The following is a 27,253-nucleotide window of genomic DNA, read 5'->3' as shown; positions in this document are numbered from 1 at the left end:
AAACAACGCTGGGACCCATTTTTTTGTAAGAACTAAGTTAATATCAGATTCTGCCAATAAAAGGGCTCCAAAACAATTCATATGTAAATATTTAGCATATGTATTGCAAAATCTCATTTTTCTGCTTTAGTGTTGCAACAAGGTTTTATTAATAATAAATTATTATACCTTTTGTTTTACTACTGCATCAGTAAGCTTCCTGTGCACAGATTATTAAAGATGCTTGTTTCAGCTGTGAGATTAGACGATAGGATCAATGAAAAAATAAGTTGAACCAAAGATGTTTCAATCGGGACATCGTCCAGGTTTCCCAGTAAACAAAGAGAGGGGGTGGGTGGGATATGACATTTCAGACATTTTGACAGATCCTCACATACTCCACCCCAAAATTCCTGGACAGGTGGGCAGGACCACAGTGCATGAATGTAATTGTCAGGAACGTTGTTTGTGCAGTGTTTACAGGTGTCAGATGACACAAACCCCATCTTGAACATCCGATGACCTGTATAGTGTACTCTGTGTAGAATTTTGTACTGAATTAATTGTAAATTGGGGTATCTGATCATTTAAAAAGTTTTTAAACAAGTTTGGGACCAGAAGTTCTGGTCAAAGCTAAATGATAGAGCCACCTCTATTATCAATTTTATCGTCTATTTTGGACAGTGTCTTATATACTTTAGACAGTAGTTTGGGGGGTTTGAGATTATAAAAGTCTAATACCCTTGGTGGTGTTTTTAATTCTATTTTATTGAGCTTAAATTTTTGTTTGACTACAGATTTAATTTGGTGATATTCTAAAAATCTATTCTTATCCATTCCAAATTGGGAGACTATTTGATTAAATGGGATGAAGTCCAATCCTTCATATATGTGTTCCAGGTATAGGATTCCTTTGTTTTTCCAGTCCGGAAGGTTCATCATTTTGTTATTTTGCAAAATATCAGGATTATTCCAGATAGGTGTGCATCTGCATGGTACTAGTGAAGACTCTGTCATTTTAAGATACTCCCACCATGCTGTCAGAGAGGTGCTGATACTAATACTTTGAAGCTTTCATGTTTTCTTATGCTTGAGCTAATAAATGGTAAGTCTGAAAGCTCTAACGTATTGCTAAGTGTCTGTTCTATATCTAACCAGGACTCATCTAGTGGGTTATCTTGCAACCATCTTGGTATATATTGCAGCCTGTTGGCTAAGAAATAATAATAAAAGTTGGGTAAATCCAGTCCTCCTCTGTCTTTGGTCTTCTGAAGCGTTTTTAAGCTCATTCGTGGAGGTTTATCCTGCCAAAGGAATTTAGTAATTGAGGAGTCCAGAGATTTAAACCAGTCAGCTGGTGGTTTGTTTGGGATCATCGAGAATAAGTAATTTATTCTGGGTAAGACCATCATTTTAATTGTAGCAACTCTCCCCATGAGTGATATCGGTAAGGATTTCCATCTTGCAAGATCATCTTCCACTTTCCTTAAAAGTGGGATGTAGTTTAGTTTGGTTAGATCTGCTAACTTGGGAGAGATATTAATTCCCAGGTATGTGATATTCCCTGACTCCAATTGTGTATTAAGCAAATTGACAAATGAGAAATTAATTGGTAGAACTGTGGATTTTAACCAGTTTATAGAGTAATCTGAAACTCTTGAAAAAGAGTTTATCAGTTCTATTGCTTGGGAGAGAGAGGATTGAGAATTCTGGAGAAAGAGTAAAACATCATCTGCATAAAGACTGATCTTATGTTCTATTTTCTTACACTTTATCCCTTTAATATCTGTTTTTTGCCTAATTGCTGCTGCTAGTGGTTCGATAAAGATAGCAAACAGTAAGGGGGAGAGTGGGCATCCCTGCCTGGTCCCCCTCTGAAGACAGAAGCTAGCTGATATTTGGTCATTCGTCCTGACACGTGCTGTTGGTGTACTGTATAATGTTTGTAGCCAGTTTATGAAGAAGTTCCCAAAACCAAATTTATGTAAAGTTGCAAATAAGAACTTCCAGTTAACCCTATCAAAAGCCTTTTCTGCATCTAGAGATAATATACTAGTTTCTATGTTTCTACTGTAAGAGAAAATGATCAAATTAAGTAATCTACGTGAGTTAGTGGATGACTATCTACCCTTAATGAAACCAGTTTGGTCAGGGTGTATTATGAAGGGGGTTACCTTCTCTAATCTTTTTGCCAGGGCTTAATAAATTATTTTGAGATCAACATTAATAAGAGAAATTGGGCGATAGCTGGTTGGAAATGCTGGGTCTTTGCCTGGTTTTAACAAGAGACTAATATTGGCTGAATTCATGTTTGGCTGTAATTCGCCGCTCTCTTCGATTTCCCTGACCATTCTGAAAAATGTTGGCGCCAGAATGATCCAGAATTCTTTGTAGTACTCTACTGGGAACCCGTCTGGACCTGGAGCTTTCCTATTAGTCATGGATTTAAGGGCCTCCTGGAGCTCCGCTGAGGTTAGTGGCGAGTCCAGGACTGTAACTTGGCTGTCTGATAATTTAGGAAGTGTTATCCTGTCAAGGAACTCATCGATCTCATTATCTGATGGGTTTATCTGTGGTGAGTACAACGTTTGGTAAAAGTCTCTGAAAGTGTTGTTTATTCTTTCAGGGTCATTAACTATATTCCCGGTTGAGTCTTTAACAGCAGATATGGTTGTTTTCTCTTTATTTATTTTGAATTGACTAGCTAAGAATTTACCTGATTTATTACTATGTTCAAAGTTTTCTATTCATAGTCTTTGTCCTAAAAATTGTGTCTTTTTGTCAATAATTCCATGAAGTTCTAATTTAGCTTTACGTAATTTGCTCGTTGACTCTTCTTCTGTGGATGCCTCTAAAGACTTGATGATTTCCTCTAACTCCTGAATACGTTTGTTTTCTGTTTTTTTCCTATGTGATGAGAGATTATTTTACCTCTCATTATGGTAAAATACAGGTCATTATGTTCTAAATATAAAGCCCACTCCGTTTTAAAAAAAATCAACAAAACCTTCATCTTTAAGCAGTGATGTATTAAACCTCCAGTTTTTCCTTGGTGGGATTGTCTTCTTATTTACCAGAGTTAAAGAAACCGTAGCATGGTCGCTGACAGCTATGGGGTGTATCTCAGTGTCTGAAATGTCAGCCAACAATGAGCTGCTGACTAGAAAATAATCCAAACGTGAATGAGTGATGGACGTGCGAAAAAAAAGCATACTCTCTACGGTTAGGATGAAGAGATCGCCATGCATCACAAAGCCCATAATCACTCATGTACTGCTTAACTATGTTAGTGGATTCCCAATTGTGCTGAGTCCCAGCTGTACTGAGCCTGTCTGTTAAGGAATTCATCCAAAAATTAAAATCACCTCCAAGTATAAGTGGACAGTCCAAGTGTTCGGAGAGTACAGAGATAAAATTATGAAAGAATGGAGGGTCATCAATATTTGGACAGTATATGCTGACGATACATAAGCGTTGGTTCTGTATAGATACTACCTTACCCTGTTAGCGTTAAACAGCAAAGTAAAACCTTCTAACTTGTACATGAACTTTTTCTATATGTCACAGTGAAACTTGGATTTGTAATTACAGAAAGTAAAATGTTATGTGTAGATGTGCGAGGGAGAGCCGCTACACCGTGCAGTGGAGCTAAACTCTGGAATCTATGAGCAAATTTTATGCTCCGTTATTTCAAATAAGTTTGAACTATTTTACATGAAAAACGTTAAAAACAGTTCATTGTACATATTCTGGTTAATAACTGTTGCACAAAAGTCTGATTTTTGAGAAAACCAGATTTATACTTTTGCTAACTTTGAATTAGAGTTTCCAATAGTCTTTGGATGTCAAACAATATGGATAATATAGGTATTAATTTTTGATCAGGTTTATTTGCATGACAGATAATTACACGAGTGGATTAATCTGGTGACTTTGACGGCGAGCCTTCTCACTTTGCAAAATATCAACGTTTATGTTTAAACTCCAGAAACAGCGAACAGAAAACTGAATAGTAAACAGAGATTTAGTAAAACACTTTAGTGGCAAACAAACATTTCATTTTTAACCTTTTCTTCCCCAAAAACAAAACATTCAATAATACTGCAGCCTTTCATTTTAGTTAAAAGAGCTTCCAGATCAGTAGCACATTTCATTCAACACCCTTAGAAGTCCCAAAATATATATTTTACTTATGTTCATTTATTCTGTCCTGTGTGGACTCTAATGTGAGTGTCTAAACTTGTCTTATGACTAAATCTTTGTCCGCAGAGCTCACAGGCAAAAGGCTTCTGTCCTGTGTGGACTCTCATGTGTCTATTAAAATTCGTTTTACGACTAAACTTTTTTCCACAAAGCTCACAGGAAAACGGCCTTTGTCCTGCATGGACTCTCATGTGTCTGTCTAAATTTCCCTTGTGAGTGAATCTTTGTCCACAGAGCTCACAAGCTAAATACTTCTGTCCTGCATGGACTCTCATGTGTGTGTCTAAATTTCCCTTGTGTGTGAATCTTTGTCCACAGAGCTCACAAGCAAAAGGCTTCTGTCCTGTATGGACTCTCATGTGTCTGTTTAAACTTGACTTTACACTAAATCTTTGTCCACAGAGGTCACAAGCAAAAGGCTTCTGTCCTGTATGGACTCTCATGTGTGTGTCTAAATTTCCCTTGTGTGTGAATCTTTGTCCACAGAGCTTACAAGCAAAAGGTTTCTGTCCTGTATGGACACTCATGTGTCTGTTTAAACTTGACTTTACACTAAATCTTTGTCCACAGAGCTCACAAAGAAAAAGCTTCTGTCCTGTATGGACTCTCATGTGTCTGTTTAAATTAGACTTTACACTAAATCTTTGTCCACAGTGCACACAAGCAAAAAGCCTCTGTCCTGTGTGGACTCTCAAGTGTCTGTCTAAATGCCCCTTCTGTGTGAACCTTTGTCCACATAGCTCACAAGCAAAAAGCTTCTGTCCTGTGTGAATTCTCATGTGACTGTTTAAATGTGATATGTAGCTAAAACTTTTTCCACAGTCGTCACAACTAAATGATTTTAGTTTTGTCTGAACTTTCCTGCTAGAGTCTACATTTTGCTTCACTCTAACACGTTTCTTATCAACACAACAGCTTGAAGACTTCAGTCCTGAATGACTTGTCACTCTCATGTGTTTCTGGAGAGACCGCTCATGGAGAAACTGTTCACCACACTCTGGGCAGCTGAAAGATTTGACAGCCTTAACATGTGATTTAGAAGACCTGCTCTCCTTCCAGTCTTTGTTATCATCTTTGGTGTTTGGCTCAGAATCTGACAAGAGTTTCAGCTGACAGTCAGAATTGCTGCCATCCTGGTCATCATCTTCATCATTGCTGACTTCAGTCTCTGAAGAGTTAGAATCATATTCATAAAGATTTAGATCTGGATTCCTGGTAGTTTCTGCTCCTCCACAGTCCTCTCTACCACTTTCTGCTTTCATCTGGTCAGTGGTGCTGCTGGTTGGAAGATCTCTGTCTTTAGGTTGGTTCTGATCAAACTGTGACAACAGAACTTCTCTTCCTTCTTCCTTAACCTGATGAGAAACTGCAGAGAATGAAATGTTGGTGGCATCAGTTTTGATCTCATCAAGCTGCTCCTCCTCTTCCTGCTTCATGTTGAGGGGCTCCATGTCCTTCTGGTTCAAAGGAGGCCTCAGTTCTTCAGGAGCTCTTCCTTCTTCCTTAAACTGACACAAAACTACAGAGAATGAATTATCACAGTTTAAAATGAATTTGAATATAACAATACTTTAAAATGTATTTTACTTTGAAAAACCAGTGCTGCCTTTTTTCCCGTGAGCGAAGGAGCCGGCTTCTGTGCGGTGCGCTGCTCTCACGAGTTAAAGAAAACTACAGGGAGAGAAAAGGTGGAAGAAAGGAACCTTAAGTTAGAAGAAGGCATTTTTAGTTCAGACCTGTGAAAACCAGCTTCATGCTAAAGTACGCTGCTACATTTGAACAGTAACGTAGTCAATGTGGTCTGTCGTTAATGCGTAATTCCAGATCGGTACCAGCGTCAAGGGCGTTAGTTTGTTTTCAGAATAGCTGGGGACAATAACCATACACTTGAGTGGGGTTTAAAAATTGCTGGGGACAATAAAGTAGGCTAGCACAGGGGTCGGCAACCCGTGGCTCTGGAGCCGCATGCGGCTCTTCCATCCATCTGATGCGGCTCTCTGTGCTTGTGAAATAATGAATGGATATTTAAATAAAATGCTTTATATTTTACTGCATTAATTTTACATCTGTATGCCAATTCTAAATATAAAGATTGTCTGCGTAAACCTGAACAGTTCCAACCCAGTCTTACTGTGAGACTGGGTTAACGGGTCATGCTTGTGCGTAATTATAGGCGCTTCCTGAGCTGACGAGGATGTGAGATTCTGGGACTCTCCTCAGACGCCACATTGGAGACAGGAACAAGCACTATTCAGCCAATTTTTCATAATCAGGGAACATTTTCTAAGTGACAAGTCTCGCTTCAGTCGGAGGAATCTTCCCGCATGCGCTCTGGTTCTGCGACGCGCTCCAAGCCCCTCTCCATATCTTCAGCTCGCTGTGGACCTCATGTAGTGCATGCTGACAGCGAGCTGCGCTGAGCAATGTCCAGCTCAAATGTTCAGATGGGAATCTTTTCTTGAGTGATTTAGCTACATCTGCGATTTAAGTGGAATAAAATGTCACTTCGTCTGCATGCGTCGGGGTAATTCTTTCTATTCTTTCTCCGTCAAAATAAACGGCCAAAACGGGAACTGTCCGGTCAACACAAGCCCTGCTTTTGACTGTTCTGTTTTCTTGTGAAAATTGTTGCAAAGAGATAAAATTAAACTTGATTAACACCAGAGCCAGGTGTACTGCGCCGTTATCTCCGTCACTGTAAATGATGGAAAAACAAATTGATTGGATCCTTTTCTGACCTTCCCCAGTTTAAACTGTTCAGAATACAAATCCAGGCTCGGTCTCGTTAGATTGGTGCAACTACTGAATGAAACTACATTAAACCATGTTGAAAAGAAAAGGATCTGATTAAATTGTTTCCCCCTCATTTACAGTCACGAAGTACAGCTTATACACGTGGCTCTGGGGTTAATCAAGTTTAATTGTTTCTCTTTGAAACAATCTTCACAGGAAGGCAAAACAGTTAAATGGCAGGTTACAGATATTTACATTTGACTTTTATTTTGACAGATAAACTCAAGGATGTTGGTTGTTTTGAAAGAATTATCAGAAATATCAGAATAATCCTGATATTTTGCAAAATAATAAAATGATGAACCTTCCAGACTGGCAAAACAAAGGAATCCTATACCTGGAACACAAATATGAAGGATTGGACTTCATCCCATTTAATCAAATAGTCTCCCAATTTGGAATAGATAAGAATAGCTTTTTAGAATATCACCAAATTAAATCTGTAGTCAAACAAAAATTTAAGCTCAATAAAATAGAATTATAAACACCACCAAGGATATTAGACTTCTATAATCTCAAACCCCCCCAAACTACTGTCTAAAGTATATAAGACACTGTCCAAAATAGACGATAGAATAGTAATCCCTATTGAAAAATGGGAGGTGGATCTATCAGCCAGCTTTGACCAGGACTTCTGGTCCCAAACTTGTTTAAAAACTTAAAATGATCAGACACCCCAATTTACAATTAATTCAGTACAAAATTCTACACAGAGTACACTATACAGGTCATCGGATGTTCAAGATGGGGTTTGTGTCGTCTGACACCTGTACACACTGCACAAAAACCATTCCTGACAATTACATTCATGCACTGTGGTCCTGTCCACCTGTCCAGGAATTTTGGGGTGGAGTATGTGAGGACCTGTCAAAGTCTCTGAAATGTCATATCCCAACCACCCCCTCTCTTTGTTTACTGGGAAACCTGGACGACGTCCTGATTGAAACATCTTTGGTTCACGTGGTTCTGACTGCCATATGCATCGTTAAGAAAACTATCCTCTTGAATAGGAAAAATAGAGAAACTCTCTGCATTAACCAGTATAGAAATCTTTTGTAAGTTCATACTACACTTGATTTAGCCTCTGCTTCCACTTCAGATCAATCTCTCTGGGCTCCTTTGATCACATAGCGAGGGTGGGGGGCCGTTGATGTTGTCCTGCGGGATGGTTTGGGTGGGTGGGGGGGGGGGGGGGTCTGAGTTTGGAGTATCCGGATGTTCCCTGGAGGTGGGTTCACTGGGGGGTGTCTGGGACTGGGGGGCCGTTGCCCCCCTCTGGAGATGCTTGGGTTGCCTCGGGGGGTGGACTGCTGGCGGTTGTGAGTGGGGCCCCTTGGGGATCTTGGCGGCAGCCATGGGTCACTGCCTGGCAGCTGCATTGCCCCTAGGCGGGTCTGGGTGGGGGCCTGGAGGCTCGGGGTTTGGGGGTGGCCGGCCCTGTGTGGGGATCTGGGCGGGGCCTTGGGGGTCGGGTCCTGACATGTATGCTGCGGGGAAGAAGGCAAGAACATGCAGCAGTGCCTGGCCCGGGTTCGGAGGCCTCAGGTAGACCTTGGCTCCTCTGCTGTTCCATCACAGGGGGGGGGGAGGTCCAGGAGGGGGAGGACCCAACCTTACCTGGATGTCCCATGTCTTATATATTCTGGAAGTTGTGCAAATACAGGGATGGGCATAGATATTCTGCTGGGGTGGGGCTGGGTTGGTGCCCTCGGACTCCGTGAGGCTCTGTAATGCTGCTGCTTTGGGCCCTGGCAGGATGGCCTGGGGTCTCCATGCCCTGGGTGCCAGTTTGACAACAGAGGTGCCTATTGGGGCCAGTAGGGGAGCTGGCTCCCTGGAGGGCTAAGCCCAACCAGCCATTCCTCCCCATCCCCGCATATTTCTCTCCTCCTGCTCCCTCACATCATCACACAAACATACACATAGGACCTTGGCAGGTGGGCAAGTCAGGGAGTGAGGGTATGGATCCCATTTCCGCATTCCTGTGGCAACCTGCCCCCCCCCCCCCCCCCCCCAATTTTATTTGCACCTTATACACTTCCACTGATGACATTCCACACAAACACACACTTAGGGCCTTGGGAGTGAGCACATTCAACGGCATTTGGCAGGGGGACATCTCAACCTCCTCCCGGGTGCCGGTGCCCACTTCCAATTTTAAACCGCACTTAGACACTGATGGCTGAGGGTGTAAGTGGGGTGGTGCGGTGGCATCAGCTGGCATAGGCCGGATGATGCCCGCACTGCCCGCTCCCCACAGCCATGGAATACACCTCATGATCACACAACACCATATTGGAGCAGGCGGAGGGAGACTAGGGGTCTTAGCCACCTCTGTTGTTGCTTGGCTTCCTGGGGCTGGAGGCTAGGAGGGAGATCTGGCCGTCTGGTTGGGGTCTGGGGTGGTAGATTGCTGTGCTGAGCGTTGGGCGGGGGAGTCTGCTCATCAGTACCCCAGCAGAAAGGGTCAAACTCTGGTTACCGGTGATGTTGTACCCAATGTGCAGCAGTACCGGGACCAGAGTGAATAGGGTGTGTATGGGGAGCATGAGTGGGTGTCCGGCGTGCATTTTTGTAAGTCTTTGGTTGTATGTGTATGTGTGAGCATGAGGGAGGGAGTGTGTGACTGTGTTTGTGTATGACTGTATATGTCAGGTGGGGCCTTTGACTCCTCCCCTCTCCTGGAACTTCTTTTTATGATATAGATCTTCGCCCCCTTGCCACACCTGGTGTGAGGGGTTGTGCCTTGGTCTGCCCGAGTGTTCGTGGCAACCGGGTCTGGGGGTTTAAGATTTTGGCATCTGCCTGATAGATCCCGGTGACTGCCTGGTGGGGTCTGGGTCCCTGGGCTCTGCTGGGTCCCCGGCGGGGGTGGTCGCCCCTGAGTCCCGGGTCGCTGGGTCCCGGGCTCGGCCGGCTAGGGGGTGGGAGGCTGCGGGCGGGCCTGTGGGCTTGCCACTGATATCTCCCGGGACTCTGCCGGCTGCTGGTTGTGGCCCCCCGGGGCGATCCTCTGTGCCTCTCGAGGGGGGCGGGGGGCCTTTCGGGTTGCAGTCTCCTTGGGGTCCCTGTGTTCTGGGGAAGCGCCTGGATCTCTGGGACTTGGAGCTCCCCCGTCTCCTGCGCATCTTTGGGGGGCGGATCTGTGGTCCCTCACACTCTCTGTTGGACGCTTCTATAGAGAAACCTTACATAAACAAGCGCGTGTACACACACAGGTGCTCACATGGTGCTCTCAAAAGTATGGGCTTGGGCACGTTCAACACAGGTCTTAAGACTATGGTGGGCACTTAATGCACTGTGATTTATCATCGTGATTCTTCAGTTAAGCAATGTTGATTACATATTTCCTCATCAAGTTGACGCAGTGATAGCTTGATCCTGTTGTATTGTTGTTGTGTCCCATTTTTTTTGCCATTTTGCTTTTTTTTGTCTTTTTCTGCAGATCTAGAAGCAGACTCTTGTTCATTATTGTTTATTTTTGTGGACCCCCCCCCCCCTCTCCCCACCTTTTCTTTTCCTTTCTCTTTCACCTCTGTCTCCGTGTCTGGTCGGAATTAAAAAGCATTCAAAAACAATAACAATAAAGTTTTAAGTATCAGGCGTGACATTAAAAGCAGACGCTTTGATGCTCCACCTGAGAGTAAATCTGTAAGGCTTGTCACCAGCATTCAGACATCAGTTCTGTTTGCTTCACAGCCAGACAGGACACGGTAAAAAAAAAAAGAAAAAAAAAAGAAAGAATTACCCCGACGCGCACTGATGCACACACAGATGAGCTGCTTTAATCGTTACGCACATCGCGGAGGTAACTAAATCCATCAAGAAATGATTCCCATCAGAACATCAGAGCTTTATACTGGAAACTGTGTTCAGCGCGGCTCGGAGCGCCCACGGTGGACAGTGGGCTGAAGATCTGCAGAGGGGTTCGCAGCGCAGAACCACGGTGCATGCGATAAGATTCCCTCCCACTGAAGCGTTCTGGAAACCCGGTCTCTCTGAGGGATGTGTCACCTGGAAAAATGTTCTTTTTATGAAATTATGAAACTTTGGCTGAACAGCGCTTGTTCCCGTCTCTTATATGGACACGCATGACACATCCAGTCTGAGGCAGAATAGCCTCTTCAGCTCAGAAAGCACCTGTAGAGACATTTGATCACGCACAAAGTTTATGTGGAGCAGAAGCGGTCGGGCCACGGCAGGTGAAATGTTCCTAGCCTACATGAAGTGAAACTGTTTAATTGTAACATTAATATGTTACTGGACACGCTGGTCTGGTTGGTTAGACCAGTGTTTGAAGTGGAAAACACACACACACACACACACACACACACACACACACACACACACACACCAATTAAAATAATGCTGATAGCGTGGACTAGAAGACAGGTGATGGTTTACGTATTTAAATGATGATCAGGCTGCTGTAAAATGTAATCTCCATCCACATCCAGACACAATTATCCTCTATTATTTCTCGATTTGCTCTGCTCTTGTCTGGGCCGACGTAGCTGACGGTGCGCGCGGCGCGCCTAGTGGCTGATGCACATTTTACGCATTTGGAGAGGTGGGCTGGATGCTTTGCTTTTACTGGAAGATGGTCCACTTAACGCACGGGTGTAGACTACATATTAATGACAAATGAATGAAAATTAAATTGTGAGTTTTTACTTCATATTTTAGAAATTAAAATGACGGGGGAAAACATTTATGACGTCTTTTTAAACAAAATTTTCTAGCGCGACCTGTCTGCTTCACTTAAGTCACTGCTTATTAAGGTCCATCCAAAATTACCGTGGGAAACGGGTAATAATGGCTCTTTGATGGGAACAGGTTGCCGACCCCTGGTATAAGATCTGAGCTGGTAAAACAAAAATCCTCATCAGCAGGCTTTTTGAAAGTGGGGGGGACACAGCTGCTAATCACAAATTTTGCCGGGGACATGTCCCCGGCGTCCCCGGTTAAAATGACGCCTATGAACAGCGTACAGCTTCATGTCGGGTCATGTTCCCACCGAGACTCATTTCTGCTCGCATTTTCAGAAGAAGAGGAAGGAAGCCGAGGAAGATGTTGAGGTAACGTTAGATGAAGATGCTCATTGTTCTTTATCGTGACCCAGTTCCCTCTGAGTGATCTGTACGTGATACGTGTGATATTCCCAATGTTCCTACTGGTGACTGAAGGGAATCTAACATGTGGCTAATATATTAGACAAGTAGGCTGAAGTGGAGGAGGTGAGTGAAGGAGAGACAAGTGGAGAGGCAGAGCAAGGAGCAGCATGATGATGGAGAGAGCAGCAGGGAAGCAGAGAATCTGGCTGGGACCCAAAATGTTCCTCCCATGGCTGTAGCACAACAGTCAGGCATTACAATTCATGTCAAGTTAAATAAATATTTTATTTAATTTTAATTAAACATGAGCTGTTTTACACACTCCTGCATTAATGTTCACCAAAAACACACAGTCTCATGTCTCAGAACGACCGTCTCCATACGTCTCTACCACCCTGCATTTAGGGGCGGTAACAAGATGGCGCCTGTGCTTGGCTTAGCCGCGGTCACCGGCCATTTTCAAACTTTTCTCCACTAACCTCCTCTTTTCCACCTTGCTCCTGTCTGCGATCCTCTTCAGTAGTGTCCCTGCTACCATCTCCTATGATCGCCAGACTCTTTTGTCCTTCCGTTCGTTCACGATCGCCCAAGATGCACCGAGGACGTACCATCCTGTTTGTTTACCTGAGCGGCAAACTGCCCGGAGCCAAACGACGGTCCCGATCTGCGCGCCTCCAGCGATTTTGTCCGATCCCGGGAAAACGTCAGAGGAAAAGACGTAAACGAGCAGGAATCCAGGTGAGAATAAGACTTCTCTTAAAGCGTGGTTTATCTAGTAAACATCGGCGTGATCTTCTAGCTTCTTGTCCTTTGTTTGGTGACCTGAGCGCCACTTCCGCATTCCCGCCAGGCCGCGTTGTGACGCGGTTCATCCGTCCAAGTTTTTTAAGGTCGGTTTATCCTCATTCCTCAGTGGTTTCTCCTCCTGTTCCCTCCATAAGTGGTTTTTATAAACACCGTGGATCTAACCCTGCTAATTTATGTCCACTAACTCCAGCTGTTTCTGTAGTTTCTGATTCCTCCACCTCACTCAATTCAATTTCAATTCAAGTTTATTTATAAAGCGCCAAATCACGACAAGAGACGTCTCAAGGCACTTCACATAATAAACATTCCAATTCAGGTCAGTTCATTAAGCCAATCAGAAATAATGTTTCCTATATCAGGAACCCAGCAGGTTGCATCAAGTCACTGACTAGTGTCAGTGACTATACAGCAATCCTCATACTAAGCAAGCATGCAGCGACAGTGGAGAGGAAAACTCCCTTTTAACAGGAAGAAACCTCCAGAGAATCCTGGCTCAGTATAAGCAGCCATCCTCCACGACCCACTGGGGATGGAGAAGACAGAGCAAGCACGCGCACACACACACACACACGCGTGCGCGCGCACACACACACACACACACACACACACACACACACACACACACAGTAATGTGTCTATGGTTACATTGTGATGGCTTAGTAAATATTGTATTTGGTGAAAGATAAACTTTATTGTATTTATCCTAGTGGATCTATAACGGGTAAACTAGTAGTAGCACATCAAAAGTCAAGGAAAGCAAAAAGTTATTATCAGGAGAGGGAGAATGTATTAGTGGTTAGAAGCAGTGTGCTAGTTGATGGCCCCCTCCATGAGGCCACCACAGCTCAGCAGAACATCTGTCACCAACTTGGTGCCAGACGCGCCAGTCTGAGTATTTCACAATCTGCTCAGTTACTGGGATTTTCACCAAGCCCCCAGAATGTGGGTCAGAGATTGAGGCCAACGCGGAAGTGAAATAAATTGCAGTTTTACTCTCATCCACTAGGGCCTGGTGTCAGAAGCGAGCAAATCCTCATTGACTCCCATGTTAAAAATACCAATTTCACAGCAGAAATAAACATGTTTACAGCCTGGTACCAGAACATGTTTTTGGTTTAAATTATCTAGTTTACACTCATGACAACTCTGAGGGGGGGTGAATGTTTTTCTCACTCTTCTGTTTAAGTGTATTAAAAGCCTAAAATTCTGTATAATTAATGAGCATCAGACCCACGTGACCACAGAGCTAGCTCCGTGGAAAGGCCTCAGTAGAGCCTCGGTCTGGCCTGGAAACTGTTTGGTCATTTTCAGTCTCTGAACTTAGTTGTAGCGTTTGTGTATTCTGTTTGGATATTATTTGTGCAATTGTTGGACAAAATGACTTGCTGTGGCATTAATTGCACTAATAGAGCGTCCAAGGAGCCTCCACTTCATTTTTTTTGGTAAGTAAAATTATATTTATGTATTTTAGGTCACTGCCGAGCTGAGCTTAGATTTTAACATGTACTGTTTAAACATGAAATGTAAATGTAATAGGGTAAACCCCAGTGCATTTAACATAATGCTGCACTTTAGAAAATGGGTTCAAATATAACATGTTGGTGGAGCTGGGTTCCCACTATCGGTATGGTCCCCTCCCCACAGCTCGGCACATCTCTGATCGCCGCGGCGCTTGCTTGCTGTGCGGCTGCCGGCTTGTGGAGGTCTCGGAGACCGATGTGTTCCACCCGGTTCTCCCCAGCGGTCAGTCCGGCGTATCTCTGACTCAGAAGCTCTGGTGTTGTGCACAGTTAACTCCGGTTGTAGCTATTCTCCATTATGGCAGGATAGGTGCTCCATAGAGCCTTACTTGAACCTCAGTTTTACCTCAGATGTAAAAAGCAAAACCACAATGTTATTTTGTTATGTGCTTTATTAAAGAACAAATGTTTTATTAAACTTACTAGAAAACTTGTATGTGTTGACCTTTTATTTGAACATTGCATATACCTGTTCTTTTTCAGAGGTGCACAGCAACAAAGGAGAAGGCAGATAAACATTTGTTAAAACTTAGAAAATAAAGCGTTTTGAGAAGTATCGAGCTTACAGTTTAAAGTTGTTTGTTTCCTATCAGACCCGTTCGTCCTGCACACTCACGCTCTTACTAAGCGCTTACGGAGTGGGACACGTGCAGCAAGGTAATCAGGGCCCGTCTGATAGCTGAGGCTGCACTGTTATCAGCCCTATTGACCTGTGACACAGGCTGTGGAAACAGCCTTTCTACTGATGTGGCCTCCTCTGCCCATCTTCTCCATCTCACAAAAGTTGTGTAGAGCACAACAGGTTGCTACCACGTATGGTGTCAAAGTGAAATGGAAGTCACTGCGCTTCAACAGAACACGGAAACGAGATTTCAGACGACCAAATGCTATCTCTATAGTTGTTCTAGCAGAACTCAAATAGACGTAGAAGCTTTCCTCTTGTGGTGTCAGTCTTGGGGACTGCAGATAGCCCTTCATTAGCCAGGGCATCAGCGGGTACGCAGGATCTGCCAGCAGGAAGAAATCCACATCCTGCCCCTCGATCTGCACTGCTCTCTAAACTGGGACAGAGAGAAATATTATTCTTCCTAAATTATGTCATAATGCATCTTAGATATGTGGCAGGTATACAACTTGCATTTAAATACCAACAGTTTTAATGCATTACCCACCTTTGGGAAGGATTGTGCGTTGTTGAACAGACTGGACTGGCGGAGTGCATTGGCGTCATGTGCTGAACCAGGCACTTTGCAGCTCACACTCCAAAAACTATGGAAAATGTATCACAGTGAATCGTGATGTAGTGGGAGCGGTGTGATTAGTGGCAAAAAGTTAGGAAAATTATTTCAGGTTAGTAATGACATAATTATTTGTACATATAAGCTTTTGATGTTTTTTTGAACAGAGAACCTCTCAATTGACGTTTGTGAGTGGTTCTAATATAGCTTAGTGACGTGAGTCTGTCAACATTATATACAAATCATAGTCATGAATACAAAAGCTAGGAATGGCAAAACACCTACCAGTATTTGTCATCACAGACTCCCTGGAGGACATAGGATGGCCATCCCTTCCTGTTTATGAAGTCTCTGTAGCCATCACTTGGAGGCAAGCAAGGGATGTGGCTCCCATCCACACAACCTATGATAAAAAGTAAAAAAAGAAAAAGTATGCACACAGCAGTGTAGCCTACATACATAGTATAGTTCACATTTAGCCTACTCTCAGAAAACTACTGACATTAACAAGACATAAAAGCAGGAAATATTTTACCTATGATTTGAGGAATGGAGTGGGCACGTTCAAGTCGTTGTGCAATGTCACATGCCTCCTCCAAAGTGGGTACCCGGATCAGTGCTTTGATGACTTGAGTCGACCATTCTGTGGCAGAATAGGTACACCATCTTCTTCACGGTGCTCTTGTGCACTCCAAATTGGTTTGCTATCCAACGACACTCATCAAAGCTTGCCAGTTTATACAGCACCAAGGCAACGCGCATTCCTGTAGGCACTGGTGTGCGGATGGTTACTACACTGGGCTCCATCACTCTTTCCATCATACCACAAAGTTTAGCAAAAGATTGACGTGACATACGGAAATTCTCACGCCAATCTGTGTCCGTGAACTCCATCATTACAACCCGCTCCAGTCCTGGCTGTGCACCTTCATCCAAAGTGTCCGCGGGACTCTGGTGGTAACGGGTACCGTCGACATGTTGGATATGTTTAGCGCAGCTCTCTATATTTGCCATTTCTCGCTCACGTACTCTCCTTCGAATGAAGGCCAGTCGTTGTAAGAGCTGCTGGTGGGTCAATACCAGCACTAAAGCGCAAACAAACTCGCTCGCTATCTCTTCCGAACTGGGAAACATGTTGTTGTTTTCATGGATACCGGAACAAGATGAACCGGAAATGACACATATTGCGTCTTGACGAAGTCCATACATCCTGACGCTACCCCAACGTCCGCAATAAAATCGGGTTATGCAAGGTAGGGGTAACTCTTGCTTGTAAACAGGTTAATCTGATCAACTCAGAGACCCGAATACCGACCTTAACCCTATCTTAACCCGGATATTGGCTGCATGTAAACGTAGTCAGTGGACCTCAGGGACCTGCTGAGGGTGTAGGGACTAAGAAGATCACCAATGTAAGATGGTGCTTGTCCATGTAAGGCCCTATAGACCAGAACCAGGATCTTGAAATGAACCCTGAAGTTGACTGGCAGCCAGTGAAGCTGGAGGAGAAGCGGGGTGATGTGGGTGTGTTTGGAGGACTTGGTCAGAAGCCGAGCACAGGCGTTCTGAACCACCTGTAGACGGTTCAGGGAGGTTCTGCTCAGACACGTGAAAAGAGAGTTACAGTAGTCTAAGCGTGAGGAGATGAAGGTGTGGAGAACTGTCTCAAGTTCAGAGCGGGACAGAATGGGACCTAGCTTAGCAACGTTCCTGAGATGGAAGAAGGAAGAGCCAACAATATTAGACCAGATGATACTCAGTACTCAAGTAGCCTCCTAATCAGATACTTTTTTACCCTTACTTGAGTAATAAACCCTATATCAGGAAAGTATTGTCCTCGGTTTGTGTCCTTCCAGTGAGCTTTGCAGATGTGGGAAAATGTCATCAGGTAGTAATCGTTGTTAAATTCATAATTATTCTCGGAGAGAGACCAACTCTTATCTGCCCCTGGGAGCCCCGTAATGCATAGCGTCATTTCAACATGGCGGTGTCCGCGACACGGTTTATATGCAGGTAGCGGCGCTGCGGCTGCTTTATATAGCGACTCGTTGCATTCTCCCTCAACCCAAATCCTCGGATCACGCATTTTAGCTAAAACGCTAACGTTAGCTTGCCTTGCGTTGACTGTAGAGTTGTGGGTGATGGTCACGCAGATGTGTCATGAGATTTGAAGCGTTGCTGCCTTTCACAGACACTTTTTCTGCACGTGCTGCAAACAGGATAGCCGTCTTCTATCAACTGTCCCTCGGCATTCTTCAGATATCCAAAAGATGCCCGTACTTCCCACTTTGTCTTCTTTGAGGGATAATAAATGTCCTGAGCGCTGCCGTCTCCTCCTTTGGCCATTATTTCAGCTTTAGCTTCAAGAAAGTTTTGGTTGTAAACAACAAAGTGCGCATGTGCCGCCGGCAACTTCAGAAGATGATACGGTGGCTGGTAAGGGTCACCGCGCCTACACCGCAGCCACAATAATCCACAAGATAACATAGTTTTTTTTAAAAACAAGACAATTATTATTATTGTCAACTTTTTTACTAAGGTTTACCGCTACACTGGTTACTGTGACAACCCTAGTTGCTACCAGGTACAAAAACTAACTTGTTTTTTATTTGACTATTTTTCTGTCCTGTCTGTTTATTATCTTCTTGCATCTCCTCTCAATCCTAAAGAGAAACTGCTACCTGGGTTCATATTTTCACCTCATGAGTTACCTTTGAACTGCAGTTCTAAAAGATCTACCGACTGCAAATATAGCGGGGTGCACGCCGGCCAACCGGTGCAGAGAAGTCTCCGGAGGATGAAACAGGTGATGCCTGCTTGCTCCGCAGCAGCAGCGAACCGCATCAGACACAAATCAAAGAGAGAAAGCATGAAGGAATAGCCTAGTGAACTAGACCAAATTCTTGCTTTGCTAAGTTTGGTCTAGGAATGCTCCACTGGAACCTCTGCAGCCCCAACAGCATTCTGGCTGGCCAATCACAGCTCTCTAGAGGGGTTTCAAACACATAAAGAGCTGTGATTGGTCCATAATGGTGGGCCAATCATAGTGCTCTATCTGCTTAGTGAACAAATCACAGAGCTTTATCCGCTTTGTGGGCCAATCAGGGCACTTTATATGCCTGGTGGGTGGGATGATGCAACAGAGTGAAACAAGAGTATGTCACATTCATTGTCCAGTGGAATGCGGAGATCATTTGAAAGACAACGGTAGAACCCGCCCCACAACCGAGAGCCGTCAATGGAGCGTTGCTAGACTAAATAATACATTTATTTAGTCTGGCTTGCCAGGCTAATGAAGGATATGAGCTGCCATGAACGATAGCGTGTTAAATTTGTTTTTGAGGTGGCGAGACTTTGATAATGTTACTGCGGCCGTGCTCAGGACGCATCTGTCTGGAGCGTGTCAACAATCAGAGCTCTAAATAATCGCCAGAGTCCGCATAGATAATTTAATATAAGCAGTACCAGGATCGTTTTCGGGCTAAAAAAGTCTACAGTCCATCTTCCCTAATGTGTTTGTGGCCCTGTGGATTTTTCTAACTCTACTGGTTACAAATTGTGAAGGGGAACGGTCATTTTCACAAATGGCAAGAATAAAAAATGATCTGAGAGCAACACAAACTCAATAGTGCCTCAGTGCACTGTCACTGATGGCTATTGAATCTCAGCTTGTCAGGAGTCTGGACTTTGATGACATTGTAAATGAATTTACTAACAGAAAGGCCAGAAAGCAGTTTTACTGAAGGCAAGAGGAGACAAAAAGAGGAGAAAGGAGACAGGAGTCAAGAGGAGGAAGGAGACAGGAGTCAAGAGTAGGGCTGCAGCTATCTAATATTTTTGTAATTGAGTACTCTATCGAATCTTTTTTTCGATTAATCGAGTACTCTAATAAATTACCCTTTTGTGTTTGTAAACTATTATATCATATATTGATGAGCCAAGATGGCGCCGAGTATGGCTGCCTCCAAGTTCCAACATTACACGCTCCATTAATGCCACTGTTTTGCACATACCAACCTCTGTACATTTTATATCTCTTAACTTATTGTTTACTTTATTCATTTGTATACTTAGATTAGCCATTTTTATATTTTACTTGTTTTTACTTTACTGTATTTTTGCACAACTCTGTTGCTGTGAAGCTCGCACACAAGAATTTCACTCGCATGTACTGTACCAGTGTACCTGCACATGTGACGTGACAATAAAAGTGATTTGATTTGATATCAAATAGCATGTTATAATTATGAAAGACCCCTTAAAATGAGCAAGCAATTGCCAGTTATTCTTCAAGTTTTATTCAAAATTAGTTTGCATAACTTGAGCACTTCAACTTTACTTCACAGTAAACAAATGCCTGTGCAAAAAATAAGTAAACAACCTGAGCCGATTTTCCCCTCGTGTGAGAATCTGCTGGCCTGCAAGTCAGACAAAAACTAGGAGGATAACTGTTGAAGTAGCGCTGCGAGCGGCTGCGGCCCAAACAGAACCAGAACCGCTCACGGCGCAAACAGCTCGCCGGCTGTTTCCCTATTAACACACGTCCGTTTTAATTTCTACTACACTTTTTTTCTCACACTAACAAGGATTGCCAAAAGCATGTTTGCCGTGGTTTTGTCAAATTATACTGATCACAAAACATTTATTTACTTTCTTTCGTTTTCCTCCGCCACTCATAAATACCCGTGTCCCCCTGCAGAAACCCCGAGGGACAACAGACATCAATAACACAATAAAAAGTCCGACGTGTTGTGTAAAACTGCTATTTTTTAGCACATTTGAAGTCCGACGTGTTGCTACCAGACGTACGGTGTGAGCTGAAACTGAGTGCTACAAACGAAAAAGTTGCAGAGTCCGCAGAATATATAGAAATACAGGCTAAAAAGCATTCATTATCTTGTAGAGGCTCCGAGTCCGCTTGCAGAAGTGACATTTACAGGTTCTGCAGCATGGAGGATGTGGTGTTGTGGTAGGCTAAATCCATTTTACTGTATTTATACTGGACTACGTTTTCCACCTTACGACGTGAAAAATGGTCCCACAACTTTGACATTTTCTGTCTTTTTCGCCCTCCACCGGGGTCCACGTTGTCCGCCATGGCTTAAGAGAAAGTTAAGTTATATTCGCTACTCGCGTGTGCATTCAGTCCAGTGGGCATGTGCGTCACTTATTTCGGTCCGGGTGAAACATGACCCCGGGCGATTGCAAAGCCATGAAGTAATTAAATATGAATTAAACGAATCCTCGAGGCAGAGAATTTGACTCGAGGATTTTTTGTACTCGAATTATTCGAGGTACTCGAGGAATCGTTTCAGCTCTAGTCAAGAGGAAGAAAGAGACAGGAGACAAGAGGAGGAAGGAGACAGGAGTCAAACAAAAAACATGCAGAAATTTCATCTTTGCAAACTTTTCAATAACTGTATAATCTTTTAAATAATTCTGCATTACTTTCTGTTGTAGTTTGACAGTGGGATCTCTTTTACAGCAGACTCTTGCCCCCACTGTCCCACAGATTGACAACATTTTTGTTATTACAGACAGAAGAGAAGACAGGAGCGCTGTGAGGAAGAGAGAGAGAGAAAAAGAGGAGAAAAGAGAGAGAACAGAGGAAGAATGACAAATGAGTAGTAGAGCTGGGGGTAAACGATTATTTTTAAAACGATTATTCTGACGATTATTTTATCGAATAGTCGACTATTCTAATGACTATTTAGATAATCTAATGATTATTTTTCTATTGCACAGTTAATAAAGCCAAAAAATCTCTGATAAATTCCTCAAAAAAATGGATAAATTGTTACTGTAAGAGAATAAACACTACAGGCCTTCCATTTTGTATAACACTGCTTTTATTGTGTTGGTTGGTTATGTTCTGGTGACGTGTAGAACTTGGGAGTGCAGGCTGCTGCCTGAGAGGTGGTTGGAGACGGAGTGTCTCCATGCTGCTTGTTTTGGTCACTTATGTGCGTCAGGCGAGTGGTGTTACGACTCTTCCTGGGGAGTTTGGCTCGTGTGTAAAAAGGAAGGGACAATAATGGGATTTAAAAGTTAAAATGATGATCAGGTTTATTTACAACTACAGAAAATCATAAATCTTTCCATCCACAGGTTGGGAATAATAAAACTAATTCTGCCTGTGGGGAATTAAAACAAAAGTACAAATAAGTAGGGATGTCCCACTGGGCAAAGATTACTGGGTTCTGGACCAAAATAAGGATCTCCAAAGGTCCAAACTCTAAACTGGGCGGTTAAACCAAACTCAAGGTGATATTTTAAACTAAACCGAAAACCCACAACACTCTAAATGTAATAAAAGGGAGATCTGCACCACAAAAACGATTAACTCTAAACCAAAACATAACAGCTTATCCAAAAGCTAGAAGCTGTTAGCGAAAATGCTAACAGTAGCTTTACCAACGTTAAGTTCAAGTTACCAAGTTTAAATAAACCAAAAACACCCGGCAGCAAACAGACCAGCACGGAGGAGAGACTGCTACCACCAAACCAGCTCTCCTAATGTCTGAAAGAAGCTCCTTTATGAAGGGAGAAACGCTCCCGGTGATTTTCTGCATCTGCGATAGACACGAAGCAGCGCATCTGACTCCGGAAGTTGTTGTCTGTTGCCGGGAGACGAAGGCGGATACTGGAAAAAAAAACTCGATACTCGATTTCGATACTATTTAAAAACACCAACTTATTGAACAAGTTTATTCAAAAAATAACATTCCTCAATTTATATTGCAAAAATTAAATGTTAAGAATTAAGTGTATAAAGTGCTTAAACCTTTCAAGTATCAGAATTTTTTAAAAGGTGCATACAAAATCTGGTGAAAGTTAACACTTTAAATCATGAATTGTCTCACTATATATACACTATTTGCAGAGTGATGTTTTGCTGCTTAAACTCTGTTTAAGGTGCATTTTTGTCATAAGCTGTAATGCCATATGTTTTGTTCTGTACTTTTGAACAACTCTGTTGGTCAATAAAGAGAGAAAACGAATTTCTCCACAGTAGAACAAAGGTACATCTACCGTTAATCTTAATAAAAACAGACTGGCGCACGGCAGTGACGTCATTAAAAGCGCCGGTTAGATTAGCCGCAGCAGATAATGTCTTATTTCGAGGCTGCACCATGGGTGCCCATCCGCACCCGTTATATGGATATACACTGACGGCGATTCGCCGATGGATCTAAATACCCCGGGGAATCCAAGTAGCACCAAAGTTGTCAGCGTGAGTAAACAAACGTACTGCATGCTAGAAATGAAGTCCAGGTTGCAATAAACGGGAGTTTCCTTTAAGCACATAAGCGTGAATATACAACTACGTGTCGGACTTGGTATGCTAATTAAGTTGGGCTGTGAAGCACCTCCCAAATTCGCTGTTTATGTTTATTTATTTGGCAGACAAAACTTGGATCGGAGACAACTCGCATGGGAAATTGCAATGTAGCCATGCGGCGTCTTCTTCTTCTGTTTGTCTGAGAGGCGGAGGCTGCTTTACAGCATCTGGCTGTCGTGCGTGTCGGTGTACTTGAAGAAGGCTGTGTATAATAGTCCATAATATCAATACCACAGGGATGGAATATCTGATTTAGATACCACTTTTAGAATCGATTTTTTTGACAACACTACACATGAGTGAGACACAATAGGAAAATCATCAGCAAGGGTGGACCGTTAAAGCGCCCGAGCGCCAATGGCGCTAAATTTTCTCGTCAGGCGGTAAATACTTGACGACTTACCGCCCGGGTGGCGCCCAAGCCTTATTTGTCATTTACACACCGGCTTTCACCTACATCATGGCCCCGCCCTGTAGGAAGCTGCCGTTTTCGTTTCGCGCGCGTGAACCTGCGCGCCTCTAGCCACGTACTGCACTTGTACGATTCGTGCACGTACTGAAGACGGGAGGCGCGGAGAATGGCCGTATTTGAGTTGAGTAGCGGCTCGCCTGGAAAACAGACAAGAGCAGACGGAAGCAGCAGGGGGAGTGGCTGAAAGCCGGCGTTTAACGCCGGGCACACACCGGCCGCGGAAGCGCCCGAAGCGAATCGGTCACGAAGTCCGGCCGCTGCTCGCCGCTCCTCAGTTCAGATCAGACGCGCCCCATTCGAGGCGCGCCTCGGCTGTAGTTTTTCTTTTAATTACTTGGTGTCCTCCATTTCCTCAGCTCTTTTCCTCTACGTGTGTGTGTGTGTGTGTGTGTGTGTGTGTGTGTGTGTGTGTGTGTGTGTGCGAGAGAGAGAGAGAGAGGGAGGGAGAGAGAGAGAGGGAGAGAGAGAGAGAGGGAGAGAGAGAGAGAGAGAGAGAGAGAGAGAGAGAGAGAGATGAACCAGTTGTTTCTGCCAGTTAAATCTCTTGGATTTCCATGCATGATGGATGAAGATATCACGTTAGCGTTCACACTTGTTCAATTTTCAATTGTAATCCTGGTGCCTGTTAGCAGCTGAAACACATCCTCACGTGCTTGTGGATATCATATATTGTATATGGAGACATGACTGTAATAATAAGTAAAGGTTAGCAGCTGTAGCTTCAGTGTGCTCATAGGAAACGTGACAAAAGAACACAAAACACATTTCTCTTTATGGCCTATATTGTTGTTATTATCAACGTAACATGATTTACAGAATACATGTGACCAATTAACATTTCATGTTCTACCACCGGATGTTTGGATCAAAATGTGAACCAATCGGATCTTAGATCAGGTGAGAGCCAGGCGTTTCCCATCATCCTCTAGGTTTTGCAGCTGAGGGAGAGCAACTGCAGCGCCTTGCTCCAAAATCTGCGGCCGCCTTGATCTCACGAGGTTATCGATGCCTACGTAGGCATGACGTCAGAGCAAGTCGGCGTCAATTCGGACACAAATCTAACCGGCATGCACTGCTCGCCGATCACTGCTAGTCTAATCTGCACAGAACTGGCTCATCTCGAACACAGTCAATGGCTCGAATACAGCAAAGCGACGTTGGTGATGTACTGCGTTGTATGCCGGAAGTATGCAACGACAAAATCGTGTTTTGTTGACGGAACAAACAAATTCAAACTTGAATACGTTATTATGTTTGTGAATGTGTACAAAATAAAGGTTTATTACATTTAAAACGGTTCAGTTGTTATTTTGACTCGTTTTGGCAGCTGACCAGCGGGGCCGGTAGATTCTTGGCGGGGCCGGTAAATATTCAGAGTTACCGGCCCGGCTGGCCGGTTGGTTTTGAAGTTAATGTCCACCCCTGATCAGGTATGAGTGTTTGTGATTAGGTTATAAAACTATTTTGACCTGGAGGTAATGCTTTTGTATGAACATAAGTAAGTGATTTTTAATGTTGACATGTTATGAAATGTCTAAAAAGTGCTACTGGGTGACAGTAATGTTGGGGGGGGGGGGGGGCTAAGCATTGTGCCCAGGGGCCCCTGCAATGATAATCCGGCCCTGCCCAACAGTGAGCTTAGCTGCGTGTGACTGATGCAGAGTTGGTTTTTATATCTGCAGAGAGACAAAAACTAGCCTCACTTCACTCAGAGATTGTTCTTTAAAACTCGTATTAAATCCGCTGTGCTGACGCACTTTCACCACTTAGTCGCGCTGCTCTTTAGCTGATGTGGGATTTATTTACTGGATGCTAACATCACATCACACTCACGGAGTAACACACACAGGCGCTCTGCTGCTACAGTCAGTGGAAGGTTATCATCTGGTGTAAAAAGGCGTTCATCACAATTCCCAGATCACGTTTTATTCCACGAAAATCGTCCGAATCCACATTAATCTGGGTGCTAGCTTTACTAGCATGCTGTGCTAGCGCTAGCAGGTGGGATGCTAATGCTAGCACGCTGCTAATGCCCGTAAATGAACGTGTACAGTAAAGTTAGCCGACATTTTAGAGTGATATGAAGCTTACCGCTCTGCTGCTGTGTCGAGCTGGGTCCAGCCAGCCGCGGGGCCTTTCTGCTGGGCTAAACTAGTTCGTGTCGCACCGCCACGGCTCAACAAAAGCCACCACACCTATAAAACACACTTTTGTTGCCTTTTCTAAGAGATGCTAATGACTCCAACTTGTTGTTTCCGTTTCGGATCTTTATTCCGGGTTACTGTTGGCCGCAGCCCACGTCTTAACTCCAGCAGAAACACCGTTAACGATCTCCGATCACACTAGCTCGTTTTCTTCTAAAACAACCGAACCGGAACTCTGCACACAGCCGGCCACGAACATCCCTTCAACATAAAAGTCCAACCACAACAAATCGTAACCCGTTACACTACTGTACAACAACGTAAGAAGTGACACATATAGCCTCTATTTGCGCACTTATGCTAACCATAATCGTAGTTTGAAATGATTTAAATATCATGAAACATTCAAATTTTTACCTTATTTTGAAAAGCCACAGGCTTCTTCCTCTCTAGCTGCGGTGCTTCTCGTGCGCTTCTGATGAGAGACAGTAGCAGGGCCGTATCCAGAGTTTCTAAACTAGCGAGGGCCACCATCCGTTATGCCATGCACATTGAGAACAAACTGAAGACTAAAGCTGATTTCAGATTTAATAATTTGTTTAACCCTCTGGAGGCAGGCGTTGCAGATTAGCAACGTAAAAACCTACCTACCTGGTTACTCCACATATGTACTTCATGAGTATTTTTACCTCAGAAGTTCCCCTGAAGGACTTAGTTGTGCGTCCTTTTATCAAGACTTATTTTGAGCCTGAGAGGGTTAACACTAAAGTGACTTGTTTTAGTATGACGTTGCATTTTTGGTTCTTTTTAAAACACAGAAAAGTTTTTTTTTTACCTTGCTGACAGTTTCGTTCGTGGCTGTAAACTTCCTCAGAGCTGACTCTGATGGTGGCTGTTACAACCAGGTGCCTAGGGGGCCTGGGGTAACATGGAGGACACGTGACATGAAGGAAAATTAACAAAATGTGGATGTGTGGATGACCGGCCAGTTGGGAGCTCACGGAGCTGAGAGCTGCGCGAGTGCGTGGGATGTGGGGATGATTCTCCAGCTGGGTGCTCACGGAGCCAAGCGCTGTATGCGTGCTTCGGAACCGAGGATGATCCGGCGGCCGAACGCTGCTGACCAGCTTGCGGCACACAATCGGGGGAGATGTGGAGATCGCCTAATCACATCAGATTACTGCGTATGGGGAAAGGAGCGGTGCTTTCGGAGTTCCCCTGATGCTCGAGGTGGGTGCTTGGTGCCTGTTCTTTCTATGGGTTCCACCGGGTTGCCCTCCCGCTCTCGTTTTCGCCGCTCTCGTTTTGGACGGCACAATCAGCGGGGAATAAATCTGGCCAACCTACAGTATATTGCAAGATTTGATGGAGCCGGACTTTCTCTTCCATCGGGAAAGCAGTCGACTCGCTTTGCACTGATCAACGCCAGATCGGCTGGAAATAAAACTTTTATTCTGAAGGAATTCTTCCTGAACAATAGCTTGTCTGTTCTATGCGCCACTGAATCATGGTTAACCCCTGGAGATTCAGCTGCTATTGTTGAAATGTTACCTCCTAGATGCTCCTTCATTAACATTCCAAGAGCACAGCGCCGGGGCGGAGGTCTATTGACTATATTCAAATCAGATCTTGTCTGCACAC

General features: G+C 43.9%; 1 protein-coding gene across 3 annotated transcripts; it reads right to left on the bottom strand.

Moving 5' to 3' along the window:
- Window positions 1-3,849: 3,849 nt before the first annotated feature.
- LOC139066235 (gastrula zinc finger protein XlCGF57.1-like) lies at window positions 3,850-25,867 on the bottom strand. Of its 3 annotated transcripts, XM_070548612.1 has the most exons (3): window positions 25,560-25,867; window positions 5,770-5,853; window positions 3,850-5,690 (listed from the first exon to the last, which is right to left on the bottom strand). In XM_070548612.1, the coding sequence occupies exon 3, from the start codon at window positions 5,631-5,633 to the stop codon at window positions 4,176-4,178; it is 1,458 nt and encodes a 485-aa protein (XP_070404713.1). In that variant the 5' UTR covers window positions 5,634-5,690; window positions 5,770-5,853; window positions 25,560-25,867; the 3' UTR covers window positions 3,850-4,175. The 3 variants fall into 3 exon arrangements, with proteins under 3 accessions (XP_070404713.1, XP_070404711.1, XP_070404712.1); XM_070548610.1 differs by having other exon boundaries at window positions 3,850-5,853; window positions 25,560-25,866; XM_070548611.1 differs by lacking the exon at window positions 25,560-25,867 and having other exon boundaries at window positions 3,850-5,701; window positions 5,770-8,129.
- Window positions 25,868-27,253: the final 1,386 nt, after the last annotated feature.

The sequence above is a fragment of the Nothobranchius furzeri genome, chromosome 2, assembly GCF_043380555.1.
Source record: "Nothobranchius furzeri strain GRZ-AD chromosome 2, NfurGRZ-RIMD1, whole genome shotgun sequence".
NCBI lineage: Eukaryota > Metazoa > Chordata > Actinopteri > Cyprinodontiformes > Nothobranchiidae > Nothobranchius > Nothobranchius furzeri.
This window is presented reverse-complemented; position numbering and strand designations above follow the sequence as displayed.